This window comes from Mustelus asterias, chromosome 10 (assembly GCF_964213995.1).
Source record: "Mustelus asterias chromosome 10, sMusAst1.hap1.1, whole genome shotgun sequence".
Lineage (NCBI taxonomy): Eukaryota > Metazoa > Chordata > Chondrichthyes > Carcharhiniformes > Triakidae > Mustelus > Mustelus asterias.
In genome coordinates, this window is record NC_135810.1 from 120,781,660 (window position 1) to 120,797,973 (window position 16,314).

At 47.7% G+C, this 16,314-nt stretch overlaps 1 protein-coding gene across 1 annotated transcript in view; it reads left to right on the forward strand.

Annotated features, from left to right (window-relative positions):
* The window catches only part of wnt11 (wingless-type MMTV integration site family, member 11), a 67,889-nt gene that overhangs the window by 16,139 nt on the left and 35,436 nt on the right, over nt 1-16,314 (forward strand). Inside the window, exon 2 of the mRNA XM_078222577.1 lies at nt 11,606-11,780. Within this exon, the coding sequence (XP_078078703.1) occupies nt 11,698-11,780 (83 nt within the window). The 5' untranslated portion in view covers nt 11,606-11,697. The remainder of the gene's footprint in view (nt 1-11,605; nt 11,781-16,314) is intronic.

The window sequence follows — 16,314 nt, forward strand, 5'->3', positions numbered from 1 at the left end:
CATATTTTGCCCACTAATCCCTCTAACCTATGCATCGCAGGACACTAAGGGGCAATTTTAGCATGGCCAATCAACCTAATTGATTACCTGTAAAGACTCGCATTCCAACCATTATTTTGTAAATTGAGTTTGTGTCTTTGCATGCCCTGTTTGTGAACACAACTCCCACTCACCTGATGAAGGGGCAGTGCTCTGAAAGCTTGTGGCTTGTGCTACCAAATAAACCTGTTGGACTTTAGCCTGGTGTTGTGAGATTTCTATTTGGCTGAATGGACAGAGATGTGGAAAATGGAATTTAATCTGGAAAAATGTGAATTAATGCATTTGGGGAAGGCAAACAAAACAAAACAGGAAGATATTGAGAGGGGTTGAGGAAGTGAGAGAGCTTGGAGTGTGTGTCCGCAGGTCCTTTAAGGTGGCAAGTCAGGTAGACAAGGTGGTCAAGAAAGCATATGGAATGCTTTCCTTTATTGGGCAAGGTGTTGAATACAAAAGCAGGGATGTAATGCTGGAACTGTATGAAATGCTGGTTATAGGCCACTGCTGGAGTTTTGTGTATAGTTCTGGTCACCACATTACAGGAAGGACATAATTACTCTGGAGAGAGTGTAAAGAAAATTAATAAGAAAGAGCCCTGATGAAGGGTCAGCCAGACTCGAAACGTTGGCTCTATTCTCTCTCCACAGACGCTGTCAGATCTGCAAAAACAGCATTTTCTGTTTTTGTTTCAGTTTTCAGCATCCGCAGTAATTTGCTTTTCTAAGAATGTTGCCAGAGCTTGAAATTTGCAGCTATGAGGGGAGATTGGATAGGCTGGGGTTGTTTCCCTTAGAACAGAGGAGGCGAAGAGGTGACTTAATTCAGAGGCCTAGACAGAGTAGACAAGACGTGTTTCTCCTCGTGATGGGCTCAATTACCAGGGGTGGGGTAAGGGGGGGGGGGGGGGGGCACAGATTTAAGGTGATTGGTAGAAGGATTAGAGGGGACATGAGGAAAAGCACTTTCACCCAGAGGGTGGGAGTGTATGGAACTCACTGCCTAAGTTGGAGGTTGAGGAACAAATGCTCAACTCATTTAAAAGGAACCTAGATCTTTGATTTGATTTGATTTATTATTGTCACATGTATTAACATACAGTGAAAAGTATTGTTTCTTGCGCGTTATACAAAGCATACCATTCATAGAGAAGGAAAGGAGAGAGTGCAGAATGTGGTGTTACAGTCATAGCTAGGGTGTAGAGAAAGATCAACTTAGTGCGAGGTAGGTCCATTCAAAAGTCTGATGGCAGCAGGGAAGAAGCTGTTCTTGAGTTGGTTGGTATGTGGCCTCCGACTTTTGTATCTTTTTCCCGACAGAAGAAGGTGGAAGAGAGAATGTCCGGGGTGCGTGGGGTTGATTATGCTGGCTGCTTTTCCGAGGCACGGGAAGTGTTGACAGAGTCAATGGATGGGAGGCTGGTTTGCGTGATGGATTGGGCTACATTCACGACCCTTTGAAGTTCCTTGCGGTCTTGGGCAGAGCAGGAGCCATACCAAGCTGTGATACACCCAGAAAGAATGCTTTCTATGGTGCATCTGTAAAAGTTGGTGAGAGTCGCAGCTGACATGCCAAATTTCCTTAGTCTTCTGAGAAAGTAGAGATGTTGGTGGGCTTTCTTAACTATAGTGTCGGCATGGGGGGACCAGGACAGGTTGTTGGTGATCTGAACACCTAAAAACCTGAAGTGCTTGACCATTTCTACTTCTCCCCCATTGATGTAGACAGGGGCATGTTCTCCACATGTATCATTACAGAAGGATCTGTATCTGAAGAGCTGGAACCTCAAGGCTACGGATGCTAGAAAATGGGATTAAAATGAATGGCTAGTTTCTTGACACTCCCAACACAGTACTGAGGGAATGCTAAACTGTCGGAAGTACCGCCTTTTGAATGAGATAATCAACTGAGACCCTGTCTTCAGGGGTTTGAAAGTCCAAGATACAATTCAAAGAATAGCAAGGGAGTGCTCCCCTTGTCCTGGGCACTACTAAGTGCCATAAACCCTCTCTGTCCCCATCTCTTTTGTTGGCACAGTGGTACCAGTACAGGTTCTGGACGATCATTGCCCTGGCTGCATTTGAGGAGGGGATAGTGGACCTTCTTCTTGAGCTGCTGCAGTCGGGATGGTGAAGGCACTCCCAAAGTGCTGTTAGGTCGGGTCTTCTGGGATTTAGCTTGATTCCCGGGATGAAGAGTTTGTCTTATGAGAAAATGTTGAGCTGGTTGAGCTTATCTATACTTATTGGAGTCGAGAAGATTGAGACGTGATCTTACTGAAACATATAAGATACAGAGGGGCCCTGAGAGGGCGAATGCTGAGAGGATGTTTCTGCATCCTCGGCAATGGCCTCATGGTATTATCACTCAGCTATTAATCCAGAAACTCAGCTAATGTTCCGGGGTCTCGGATTTGAATCCCACCACGGCAGATGGTGGAATTTGAATTTGATTTAAAAATATCTGGAATTAAGAATCTATTGATGACCAGAAAACCATTGTCAGATGTCGGAAAAACCCATCTGGTTCACTAATGTCCTTTAGGGAAGGAAATCTGCTGTCCTTACCCGGTCTGGTCTACATGTGACTCCAGAGCCACAGCAATGTGGTTGACTCTCAACTGCCCTCTAAGGACAACTAGGGATGGGCAATAAAATTTGGCTAGCCAGTGACACCCATGTCCCACGAATGAATAAAAACAAACTTGGGGGGAACCTAGAACTAGGAGCACAGTTTAGAAATAAGGGATCACCCATTTAAAGAGGGGAGTGAGGTGAAATTTCTTTGGTTGTGAACCTTTGGAATTCTCTACCCTGGACAGCTGTGGAAGCCAACTCATTGAATATAGTCAAGAGTGAGTTGGACAGATTTTTGAATGAAAGAAGAGTCAAAGGTTATGGGGAACCATAAGGTTGAGGCCAAGATCAGATCAAGTATAATCTTAGTGGATGGTAGACCAGGCTTGAGGGGCCGAGTGGCCTACTCCTGCTCCTATTTCTACGGCCCAGTGACAATGAAAGTACAGTGATATCTGTTCCAATTAGCTTGGAGGAGAATTTTCAGCAGGCCATGCTTCCCATAGACCACAGAGTTGGAAGGTGTTGTCAAAGAAACCTTGCTGAGTTACTGAAGTGCATCTTGCAGGTGGGACACTCTGCTGCCACTTTGCCCTGGTGGTGGAGGGAGAGAATATTTACGGATGTGTGTCCAACAGCATCATTACATAGGGCATCATGAGGAGAGCGGCACGGCGGCACAGTGGTTGGCACCGCTGTCTCACAGCGCCAAGGACCCGGGTTCAATTCCCCCGGCTTGGGTAACTGACTGTATGAAGTTTGCACATTCTCCCTATGTCTGCGTGGGTCCCACACTCCAATGCTGTGAAGGTTAGGTGGATTATTCATGGTAAATTGATACTTAGTGTCAGGGGGATTAGCAGGGTAAATGTGTGGGGCTACGGGGATAGGGTTTGGGTGGGATTGTTGTCGGTGCAGACTCAATGGGCCGGATGGTCTCCTGCACTGTCGGGATTCTATGGTTTTGAGCCGACTCAAAGGAGTGGGGCTGGGTGGGGTGGCTGTGGGGGTTCCAGCTTCCTTATTCCACACAGAGGGTGTCTCTCTTAGCTTTGTAAATGGAGAGGGCAGGGTGCCAATGAAGGGCTGCTGTGATTGGCCCTCACTCAGACTGGGCAAGAGGGAGCAGGAGAATCAGTCCTAGTCGCGGCTTCTTTGATTGGTCCTTGGTCTGTGCCAAGTCGGCTGATAATTGGGGCATTGATCCTGGGGGAGACGGTGGCACAATGGTAATGTCACTGGACTAGGCCAGAGGCCCAGGCTAATGCTGTGGGGGCACGGGTTTGAATCCCACCACAGCAACTAATTAACCAATAAATCTAGAATTGAAAGCTAGTGGTGACCGTGACAGCCATCTTTGATCTGATGGCCTCCTGACCTCCTGCTCCATCAGCCTCTTCCCCTCATACCCCGATTGCCCCCCCCCATACCCCGATTGCCCCCCCCCCCATACCCCGATTGCCCCCCCCCCCCCATACCCCGATTGCCCCCCCCCCCTCCCCTTTAGCCTTTTTATAGAAATTTTTATAGAAACCCTACAGTGCAGAAGGAGGCCATTCGGCCCATCGAGTCTGCACCGACCACAATCCCACCCAGGCCCTACCCCCACATATTTACCCGCTAATCCCTCTAACCTACGCATCAGGACTCTAAGGGGCAATTTTTAACCTGGCCAATCAACCTAACCCGCACATCTTTGGACTGTGGGAGGAAACCGGAGCACCCGGAGGAAACCCACGCAGACACGAGGAGAATGTGCAAACTCCACACAGACAGTGACCCGAGCCGGCTATCGAACCTGGGACCCTGGAGCTGTGAAGCAGCAGTGCTAACCACTGTGCTACCATGCCGCCCCCTTCCTTACCCGCCTTGCCCAGGGACCCCTTGAACCGACCTTGGCCTCTGGTGGCCAGACTTAGTCACAGGTGTCCTCATGCACTAACTTGTCCATCAACTGCACCTCTTGTTGCTGCAGGAGTGATGGGCTGACGGCCAATCTGATTGGCTGGCAGCTCTTGAAGGTGGGACTTCCTCCTGAGTGCAGGACAGGTGACCTGTCCGCAGCCCCTTAACTCTCATTTGAATGTGAAATATCTGCGGGGCACTCACACTCAGTGTCTGTGGGGATGTATTCCCCACTGACTGTACAGAGACCCAGTCAGCTACAAAGCCAGGCCCGGGTAAATGCACACGGTGGATTGCAGAGGTCCATAGTCCAAAAATCAGATCCAGTTTGAGTGTGAAGATAAAAGTAGATCAAGTTGAAATTGAGACTGGTTCTATATGTGAATGGACAATGGGCAATCTCACCGCATCTTCCTTTAATGCTATTTTCCTATGATTAATAATGACCAAATCTAAACGTGTACATCACCACAACTGCATTCTTGCACTCTATCGCACAAGAAAAACTCGTATCAATTTAGCATCTTTCACAACCTCAACCAAAGCACTTTACAGTCAATGGAGTAGAATCATAGAATCTTACAGTGCAGACTCCTGCTCTGCCCAAGACCGCAAGGAACTACAAAAGGTCGTGAATGTAGCCCAATCCATCACGCAAACCAGCCTCCCATCCATAGACTCTGTCTACACTTTCCGCTACCTTGGCAAAGCAGCCAGCATAGTTAAGGACCCCACGCACCCCGGACATTCTCTCTCCCACCTTCTTCCGTCGGGAAAAAGACACAAAAGTCTGAGGTCACGTACCAACTGACTCAAGAACAACTTCTTCCCTGCTGCTGTCAGACTTTTGAATGGACTTGCCTTGCATTAAGTTGATCTTTCTCTACACCCTAGCTATGACTGTAACACTACATTCTGCACTCTCTCGTTTCCTTCTCTATGAATGGTATGCTTTGTCTGTATAGCGTGCAAGAATCAATACTTTTCACTGTATACTAACACATGTAAGAAGTCCCCAGTCCAACGCCGGCATCTCCACATCATGACTAATACATGTGACAATAATAAATCAAATCAAAAAAGAGGCCATTTGGCCCATCGAGTCTGCACTGACCACAATCCCACGAAGGTCCTATCCTCATAACTCCACTTATTTACCCTAGCTAGTCCCCCTGACACTAAGGGGCAATTTAGCATGGCCAATCCACCTAACCAGCACATATTTGGACTGTGGGAGGAAACTGGAGCACCCGGAGGAAACCCACATAAACACGGGGCGAATGTGCAGACTCCACATAGGCAGTGACCCAAGCCAGGAATTGAACCCGGGTCCCTGGTGCTGTGAGCCAGCAGTGCTAACCACTGTGCCACCGTGGGTTCACTGTTGCAATGGGGAAAGCACAGCAGCCAATTTATGCACAGCAAGCTCCCACAAACAATAGCGAGATAAATGATCAGATAGTCTGTTTTGGGGATGTTAGTTTTTGGATAGATATTGGCCAGGACACTGAGGAGAACAATTTCCCCTTTGAAACGGTGTCATGGGAGCTTTGACATTCACCTAAGAGGGCTGACTCAGTTTAAAGTCTCATCCAAAAATGGTACCACTGATAATGCAGCATTCTCTCAGTGGTGTGCCAACGGGAGTGCCAACCTAGATTGTCTACTCGAGTATTTGTGGTGGGTAACTTACCCTCACTGATCTTGAGACTTTGAGTTTGTGAGAACTCGAAGATATTATCAATTATGCATTTGAAAGTCTTGAATATTTGAATTTTCCTCTGCTTAATCAATGCCAGGTTATTTGACTTGATGGTAGATCAGAATTGTAGCTCATTAGGAATTCATATGTGGCTAATTGCATTTATAATTTGTTAATAAAAATTGAGTGCCATTGATCATGAGATCCCAGTGTTCACATTTGCAAGGTGCATGCACAGGAACATTAATTAACCTTTCGAAACATTAATAATAACAGAAAATGTTGACAATATTCAGCAGGTAAGGCAGCATCGATGCAGAAAAACATTTCAGAACCGTGACCTTTTGTTTCCAACACCTGCAGTATTTTGCTTTTCTTTTCCAAGCATATGTCCATAAAATTGGGAAGACAAAAAAGCAAAGTGTTGGATTGTTCATTAGTGGTTGTCAGGGCTTTATTTCCATGATTAATGAACGGTTGTTAATAAAGGCATCAGTCACGTTTTCCTGTATTGTAATAGAAAGAAAGAAGATAGGAGCAGGATGAGGCCATTTGGCCCTTCAAGCCTGGTCCACCTTTCATTATGATCATGGCCTAATCCTGCTTTCTCCCCATAACCTTTGATCCCATTCGCCCCAAGTGCTATATCCAGCTGCCTCTGGAATACATTCAATGTTTTAGCATCAACCACTTCCTGTGGTAATGAATTCCACAGGCTCACCACTCTTTGGGTGAAGAAATGTCTCCTCATCTCCGTCCTAAATGGTCTACCCCGAATCCTCAGACTGTGACCCCTGGTTCTGGACTCCCCCCACCATTGGGAACACCCTCCCTGCATCTACCCTGTCTAGTCCTGTTATAATTTTATAAGTCTCTATGAGATCCCCCCTCATTCGTCTGAACTCCAGTGAAAACAATCCTAACCTAGTCAATCCCTCCTCATACATCAGTCCCGCCATCCCCGGAATCAGCCTAATAAAAGCAAAATACTGCGGATGCTGGAAATCTGAAACAAAAACAGAGAATGTTGGAAAAATACAGTGGGCGGAATTTTATGGCCTCACTCGGGCGAGACCAGAAATTCCCACCCGAGGTCAATGGAGATTTCCGTTGTCGGAACCTCACCCACTCCGGTTCCGTGGCAGGTGAGATGGCGGTGTTCCGGTCAGCAGGTCTGGCAGTGTCTGTGGAGAGAGAAACAGAGTTAACGTTTTTATCCGTGTGACTCTTCAGCATTTGGGAGAGACATACAGACTTGAAAGGTTAACTCTCTTTCTCTCTCCACAGATGCTGCCAGACATGCTGAGTTTATCCGGAATTTTCTATTGTTATTTACCTGTATTGTGCAATGGGCATTTTCTACTAAACTTGTTCCACGTGACTAGAACAGTGTCTGGTTCACGCTGCTTATCACTATGACACACTGTTGCCCACACTGATGTGAGGTGATACATTTTGGAGGATCAAATTTAGCGATGAATTATACTGCAATACCTGTAGGAACATTAATATACAGAGGGATCTGGGCGTGCAGGTCCACAGTTCCCTAAAAGTGGCAACACAGGTGGCCAAGGTGATTAAGAAAGCATATGCCATATGGTGGCACAGTGGTTAGCACTACTGCCTCACAGCACCATGGACCTGGGTTCAATTCCAGCCTCGGGTCACTGTCTGTGTGGAGTCTGCAAGTTCTCCCCGTGTCTGCATGGGTTTCCTCCGAGTGCTCCAGTTTCCTCCCACAATTCAAAGATGTGGCGGTTAGGTTGATTGGCTATGCTAAATTGACCCTCATGTCAGGGGGATTAGTAGGGTAAATGAGGGTTACGGGAATAGGGTATGGGTGGGATTGGTACTGATTCGATGGACTGAATGGCCTTCTTCTGTACTGTGGGGATTCTATGACGATTTCATGGCATGCTTGCCTTCATCAGCCAGGGTATTGAGTACAGGAGTTGGGAAATCATGCTGCAGCTATATTAAAACATTGGTCAGGCCGCATTTGAAGCATTGCGTCCAGTTCTGGTTACCACATTATCAGAAGGACGTGGAAGCTGTGGAGAGAAAGCAAGGAAGGTTCTCCAGGATGTTGCCTTGAGGGTGTTGGCTATGAGGAGAGATTGAACTAGGATTGTTTTCACTGGAAAGACGGAGGCTGAGGGGAAACCTGATAGAGGTCTACAAAATTATGAGAGGCATCGACAGGGTGGATAGTCAGAGACTTTTTCCCAGGGTGGAAGTGTCAATTACAAGGGGCACAGGTTCAAGGTGAGAGGGGGAAAGTTTAAGGGAGATGCGCGGAGGAAGTTTTTCACACAGAGACTGGTGGGTGCCTGGAATGCGCTGCCAGAGGAGGTGGTGGAAGCAGGTACATTAGCAACATTTAAGAGGCATCTGGATGTATACATGAATAGGGAGGGAATAGAGGGATATGGACCACGTAAGGGCAGTAGGTTTTTTTTAGTTAGGGCATCATGATCGGCACAGGCTTGGAGGGCCGAAGGGCCTGTTCCTGTGCTGTACTGTTCTCTGTTCTTTGTAACCCAGCATTCAGTCAGTACTTGGTACTATAATGAAATAATATTATTAATAATCATTATTTGGTGTCAATCCCAAGAGTGACTTTAATGCTGTGAGATTTGCTCCCTGAGATTTAACACCCTCCTAGAAACTAGGAACAGGAGTAGGCCATTCGGCCCTTCGAGCCTGCTTCACCATTCAATATGGTCATGTCTGATCCTCTATCTTAATGCCACACTCCCACATTCTCCCATATCCCTTAACACCTTTAGAACCAGAAATCTATCTATCTCCTTCTTAAATATAATCAATGATTTGGCCTCCACTCCTTTCTGTGGGAGAGAATTCCCACCACCACCCTCTGAGTGAAGAAGTTTCTCCTCATCTCAGTCCCAAATGCCCTACTCCCTATCCTGGGGCTATGACCCCCTTGTTCCAGACCTCCCACCCAGCTAGAGGAAACAACATCACTGCTTCCAGTCTGTCCAGCCCTGTTAGAATTTTATACATTTCAATTAGATCCTCTCTCATTCTTCTAGTTTCCAGTGAATGTAGGCGCAGTCGACCCAATCTCTCCTCATACGACAATCCTGCCATCCCAGGAATCAGGCTGGTTGTGTCCCATGAGATCGGCTGTGTGACTTGCCCTTCTGAATGACAATCCTGTAACTACCAGGACTTCACTCCAGTGTTACACAGTTCAAAGTATTCTCTCCAAATGTAATTCATTCATTGTGACAAAAGCGAGAGGCAGGATATTCCAGGCCCACCCAACATCAGATTATCCAGTCCCGCCGAAAGTCAATGGACTTTTGGCTGAGCTGCTGAACCTCCCGTGGTGGGTCTCGCCTTGATGGGGCTGGAAAATCGCGGCCTACATCTGTACAGAAAGCCTTTATTTAACATTGCACTGGCATTAAAATCTCCAAGGAGCTCTCTACTTAAACTTGGATACCAGCTGTGAGGTCGGCCAAGATTAAAGGTCAAGGACTTGTGGCTCTAATTCCTTGCTTACTGGCAGCTAAGGGAAAAAGGCAACACATCACAAAGGATTCTACACACACAAGAAATGGCCACCTTGAGAAATTAAGGGAAACTCTTTTTTTAATATTCATTCGTGGGACACGGGCGTCACTGGCTGGCCAGCATTTATTGCCCATCCCTAGTTACTCAAGGGCATTGAGAGTCAACCACATTGCTGTAGCTCTGGAGTCATGTGTAGGCCAGACCAGGTAAGGACAGCAGATTTCCTTCCCTAAACTGGTCGGTGCAACATCGTGGGCCGAAGGGCCTGTTCTGCGCTGTAATGTTCTATGTTCTATGTTCTAAAGGACATTAGTGAATCAGATGGCGTTTTCGGACAATTGACTATGGTTTCATGGTCATCAGTAGGTTCTTAATTTCAGATATATTTGTTTATAATTGAATTCAAATTCCATCAGCTGCCATGGCGGGATTCGAACCCAGGTACCCAGAACATTAGCTGAGTTTCTGGATTAATAGTCTAGCGATAATACCACTAGGCCATCTCCTCCCCGACAACAACAGCTATGTAAAAATCTGACCCCTTCATCATTGTCCAGATGTTTTGCTTTTGTGAAACACCATCACTTAAAATTAAAATTAATTGTGTCGAGTTAAAATCGTGTCAGCCTTGGCTCAGTGCCATTCTTGCTCCTGCGTCAGGAGGTTGTGTATCCAAGTCCCATGTCAGTGACTCGAAAACAAAGCTCAGGCATCTTTAACGCTAACATTCTAAACTTACCGCCTCTTCATCAGCTCAATAAATAAATAATTTGCATTTATGGAGGGTCTTTCATGTCCGAAAAACTCCCCAAAACACGGCGGCACAGTGGTTAGCACTGCTGCCTCACAGCGCCAGGGACCTGAGTTCAATTCCCGGCTTGGGTCACTATCCGTGTGGAGTTTGCTCGTTCTCCCCATGTCTGTGTGGGTTTCCTCTGGGTGCTCCGGTTTCCTCCCATAGTCCATAGATGTATATTTAGGTGGATTGGCCATTCTAAATTGTCCCTCAGTGCCCCAGGATGTGTAGGTTTGATGGATTAGTTTGGTAAAAGAATGGGGTTACAGGGATAGGGCAAGGTGTAGGGCCTAGGTAAAATACTCTGTCAGAGAGTTAGTGCAGACTCGATGGGCCGAATGGCCTTCTTCTGCACTGTGGGGATTCTTCCCAGCTTCACGACTTTGATACAGGGAAAAATATTGCTGGGGATTCTGTGTGATTCTTTCCCTTCAATGGCCTTTTTGAGCTGAATGTGTAGGTTGGGTTCAGCTCGGTATGGTGCTGGCTCATCAGTCTCGTTTACAAACACCTCCCCGCCTCTCGAATGGGCCTTGTGTGGTGGACTTCAGTTGCGCCTTTGTCCTGCCTGGACCACCGTTGTGTGTTTGTCATGCCTGGACACATCCCCTGCCGGCTCCTCCCCTTGTCACCTAGTATAAAGGTGGCTGTTTCCTCCCCCTTGTTCAGTTCGGGTCGGTTATCTGTTGGGATGTGCTCCTGGTTCTGTTATGAATAAAAGCCTACAGTTGTATTGGCACACAAGTAGTCTTTTGCCTAATTGATAGCGCATCACCTTGAAACTGCAGCTTTCTGACTCCAAGCGTTGCACACTGTGCACGAAGCCAGCTGCTGGGCTGGTGCTTGGGGGAGGGATACTGCACCTCGCTGCTTTGCTGGAAGGTAATGAAGCATCACTTGGATGAGCAGCGCAAGGCTGTCGGTGCGTGTAGGACTCCACGTCAGTTCTAGTCAGTCCTCCAGGGAAGAAAATTAGAAACCCGCGTTTTAATGGCATTTCATTAGTGTTTGCTCACTGACTGGCGTCACCCACCTTCTATCTTCCAGATCATCTCTTTGTTTCTGGGACTTGGCACTGAGTGGACGAGGGGTCAAATCGGATTTGCAGACACTTTGGGGCGACTCATCCTGGCAGCAGAATGAGACTGGCTGTTTGTTGCGTGCTAGCTTCTGCTTGTGCCCTGCTGCTCAACTCAAGAATCTGTCATGCTATTCGATGGCTGTAAGTATCTCCATGCGTGTGCCATGCATGTATATATGACATACATGTATGCATGAGTTTATAAGATGTGTCACGTGTGTATGCATACGTATGATGTTTACATGTTATAATATGCGTGTGTATATGTATGAGCGCGCACCATGTAGGGTTGTAGGGTTGCATTTTAAGTGTGTATTTATAACGTTTCAGTGAATTGAGAGCTATGAATTGAAAACCCTTATGTCATTGTTGGAACCAGCAGTTACCAAAATTTATAGAATGATTCACAACCCAACAGGCTCAACTGGGAGTGAGATCCCAGATGTATGGTCTGTTACTCTGAGGTCAACTGACCTTTGCATGGTCCTGCTACAATTCCCGTGGCAGGTGGGAGAGGAAAATTCTGCCTCCCATGTTGAATTGGACCTCTGCTGATAGCTCGGCCATTACGGCCCCCTTCACCCACTACCAGTGTATTCATAGAATCATAGACTCCTACAGTGCAGAAGGAGGCCCTTCAGCCCATCGAGTCTGAACCGGTCACAACTCCACTCAGCCCCTAGTTTCATAACCCCATGTATTTAGCCTAGCTAGTCCCCTTGATACTAAGGGGCAATTTAGCACGGCCAATCCGCCTAACCCGCACATTTTTCAGACTGGGAGGAAACCGGAGCACCCAGAGGAAACCCACACAGACACAGGGAGAACGTGCAAACTCCACACAGACAGTGACCCAAGCCAGGAATCAAACCCAGATCCCTGGCGCTGTGAGGCAGCAGTGCTAACCACTGTGCCACCGTGCCAAGGTGACAGATAGTGCCTGCCATAGGCAACCTCAGCTTTGGCACTTAATTCTCGCCGCTCCATATATTTTACACCAGAGGGACCTCAGTTATGATGGAATCATACCTGAATGATGATGGAGATTCAGAACAAGGATATCTGAGCTGGTTAGAAAGAGCCATAAATAAATGCGTTTGGGACTGGTTGGTTGGATATGGTGGTGCACTGGTTGTGTTATTCTGTGGTAATCCAGAGGTCTGAGCTAATAGTCACAGAATATCAGTTCAAATCCTGCAAGGGTCGTTTGAGAATTCAAATTTTGTTGAAAACTTCTGGAAATTAAAAGTGGGGATCAGGGCAGAATCCATTGCAGGTTCCGGATTGCTGTAATCTGTACTGGGGGAGATGGTGATGACTTGGTAATGTCACTGGACTAGTCATCCAGAGGCTCGGGTTAATGCTCTGGGGATACCAAAAATATTGCGGATCCTGGAAACCTGAAATAAGAACAGAACGGTGTGGGGTCAGGAAGAGAAGCCATTGCCAGTGATTCTCTGGCTCTGATTGGATAGATAAGAATGGAAGCAGGGGAGGGCAGTGCCACCTAGCTGGGCGACAGGGGAATGGGGGGGGGGTGGGTCGCAGGAGGATGGGGTCACTGGGTCACAAACTGCAGATAGCTGGAGAAGGACAAGAAGGGAAAGTTTCTCTCTGTCACCCTCACACAGGATGGCATTAGAGAGCGATGGGATGGCCAATAACTGGCCATAATGCCAACACAGTAAGGAGTTTAACAACACCAGGTTAAAGTCCAACAGGTTTATTTGGTAGCAAACGCCACTAGCTTTCGGAGCGCTGCTCCTTCGTCAGGTGAGTCAGGAAGGAGCAGCGAGTGCTCCGAAAGCTAGTGGTATTTGCTACCAAATAAACCTGTTGGACTTTAACCTGGTGTTGTTAGACTCCTTACTGTGTTTACCCCAGTCCAACGCTGGCATCTCCACATCATAACGCCTACATCCAGAAATGAATAAAGAAAAAATGCCCACAGTGGCATTTGGTCTCCAAATACCTGATACCACCAAATTAGTTAAAATCCTATCCTCGTGTTGTATCTGGGACACATTTCTTTAAAACAGCAGAATCGAATTTGTCAGTTTCTTTCAATGGGATTAGTTGTGGAAATGAAGAGTTAAGGAGTTCTGTTCCATGCCCCAGGGCTGTGTTGAGTTCGCAGATCTCAGAAGTAGCTTCTTTGCAACTTGCCTTTTACTCTCCCAGAGGTTAAAATTGGCCAGAGTTCTCCTGGCTGCTAACTGCTGCTGACAGAAGCTTGATGCCATACACCCAGGAGCTGACATCCAATCACAGGGCTTCATGCAGGGCGGTGAGTAAAGTAGGAAAACAAGTATGAAATGAGTGTCGATCCTTTCAGGAGCTCAGGATGCTTTACAGCCAAGGAGATACCCTTGAATTGTAGGGAGTACAGGCAATGCGACAGCCAATTTCCACACTGCAAACTCCCACTAACAAGTAGCATGAAAATGATCAGTTAATCTTATTAGCGATGTTAGCTGAGGAATAAACATTGACCAGAATTCCTTTTTGCTTCTTTGTGTTATGGGATCAATTTACAGACAGGGCGGGGATAAGGGGGGGTGGGGGGCGGGGGGGGGGGGGGGGGGAATTTTCCCGTCCCACCCAACATGGGAATCATAGCAGGCAGGGGTAGACAATGTTGACCACGGGCGGGATTTTCCAGTTTTGGGGCAAGCGCAGCTGGAAAATCCCACCCAGGGTACATAGAACATAGAACAGTACAGCACAGAACAGGCCCTTCGGCCCACGATGTTGTGCTGAGCTTTATCTGAAACCAAGATCAAGCTATCCCACTCCCTATCATCCTGGTGTGCTCCATGTGCCTATCCAATAACTGCTTAAATGTTCCTAAAGTGTCTGACTCCACTATCACTGCAGACAGTCCATTCCACACCCCAACCACTCTCTGCGTAAAGAACCTACCTCTGATATCCTTCCTGTATCTCCCACCACGAACCCTATAGTTATGCCCCCTTGTAATAGCTCCATCCACCCGAGGAAATAGTCTTTGAACGTTCACTCTATCTATCCCCTTCATCATTTTATAAACCTCTATTAAGTCTCCCCTCAGCCTCCTCCGCTCCAGAGAGAACAGCCCTTAGGTCTCAGTTTAATCTCATCTCAAACACGGCGCCTCTGGCAGTGCAGCACTCCCTTAGCACTGACACTGGGGTGCGGTCTGTATTACCATTCTCAGGGTTTATGCATTTCTACTGCATGTTTCACATCCATGGGATGTCCGGAAGCGTTTTACAGCCAATGCAGTGAGGTTCTTTTGATGTGTAGTCACTGTCACAGTGTGGAAAACACAGCCACCTACTTGTGCACAGCAAGATCCCAGATACAGTGCTGTGATAATGACCAGATTATCTGTATTTTGTGATGTTGGTTGACAGATGAATATTGGCCAGGACACCAGGGAGGGTCAGGGTTCAGTATGAACCTGGACTTGAAAATGGTGCCTTAGGATCATTTATATCCTCCAAAGAGTGCAGAAAGGGGCTTTAAAGTTATGTTTATTTATTAGTGTCACAAGTAGACTAACATTAACACTGCAATGAAGTTATTGTGAAATTCCCCTAGTCGCCACCTCCGGCGCCTGTTCGGGTACACTGAGGGAGAATTTAGCATTGGCCAATGCACCAAACCAGCACATCTCTCGGACTGTGGGAGGAAACCGGAGCACCCGGAGGAAACCCACGCAGACAAGGGGAGAAGTTGCAGACTCTGCACAGACAGTGACCCAAGCTGGGAATCGAACCCGGGTTCCTGGCGCTGTGAAGCAGCAGTGCTAACCACTGTGCCACTGATTGGCTTGGTTTAACATCTCAGTTTAAGGACAGCACCTCTGACAGTTTAGCACTCCTTCAGTACTGCACTAGAGTGACACCTATGGATTTTATGTTCAAGACCTGGATTGGGACTCGAACGAAGAACCTTGCAACTCAAGAGATAAGCACCAGAGCCACAGCTAACCCTCGCACCCCGGACATTCTCTCTTCCACCTTCTTTCGTAGAGAAAATGATACAAAAGTCTGAGGTCACGTATCAACCGACTCAAGAACAGCTTCTTCCCTGCTGCTGTCAGACTTTTGAATGGACCTACCTTGCATTAAGTTGGGCTGGGATTCTCCCAAAAGAATTCTAAGAATTCGCGTAAAAACTTGGAGTAAATCCCTCTGGGTTTTTTAGCAGGGTTTTCAAAATGAATCTCCCACACTCTGTACACTGGCGAGATTCGCAATGAAAATCCGGGGTCAGGACCTATTCCCGCTGGAGAGGCCGGCAGCATAGCGCTGAGCGGGTCACTATGATGCGCTGATCTGTCAGCGCCAAGATTGGTGTATGCACAGTAGCCCCGCACTGCCGGCCTCCTGATCGCTGGCCAGCCCTGCAACCACGCATCGCTGCCCCTCCGATCCCCTCCCCCTCCCCCCCCCCCCCCCCCCCCCCCCACCACCACCACCACCCCCCCCCCCCCCCCGCCCCACCCAATCACTGGCTGTGCGAGCCCCCCAACACCCGATCGCTGGTCTCCTGGACCAGCCGTCCCATCCCCCCACTCCCACTCCCGGCGGTCCTATCACCCCCCACCACCCCCATGCCCCCCAACCCCCCCCCCCCCACCTCGATGACCAGCCCCAGCCAGTCCCTTCCCTCCCTCTGCCAACGATCC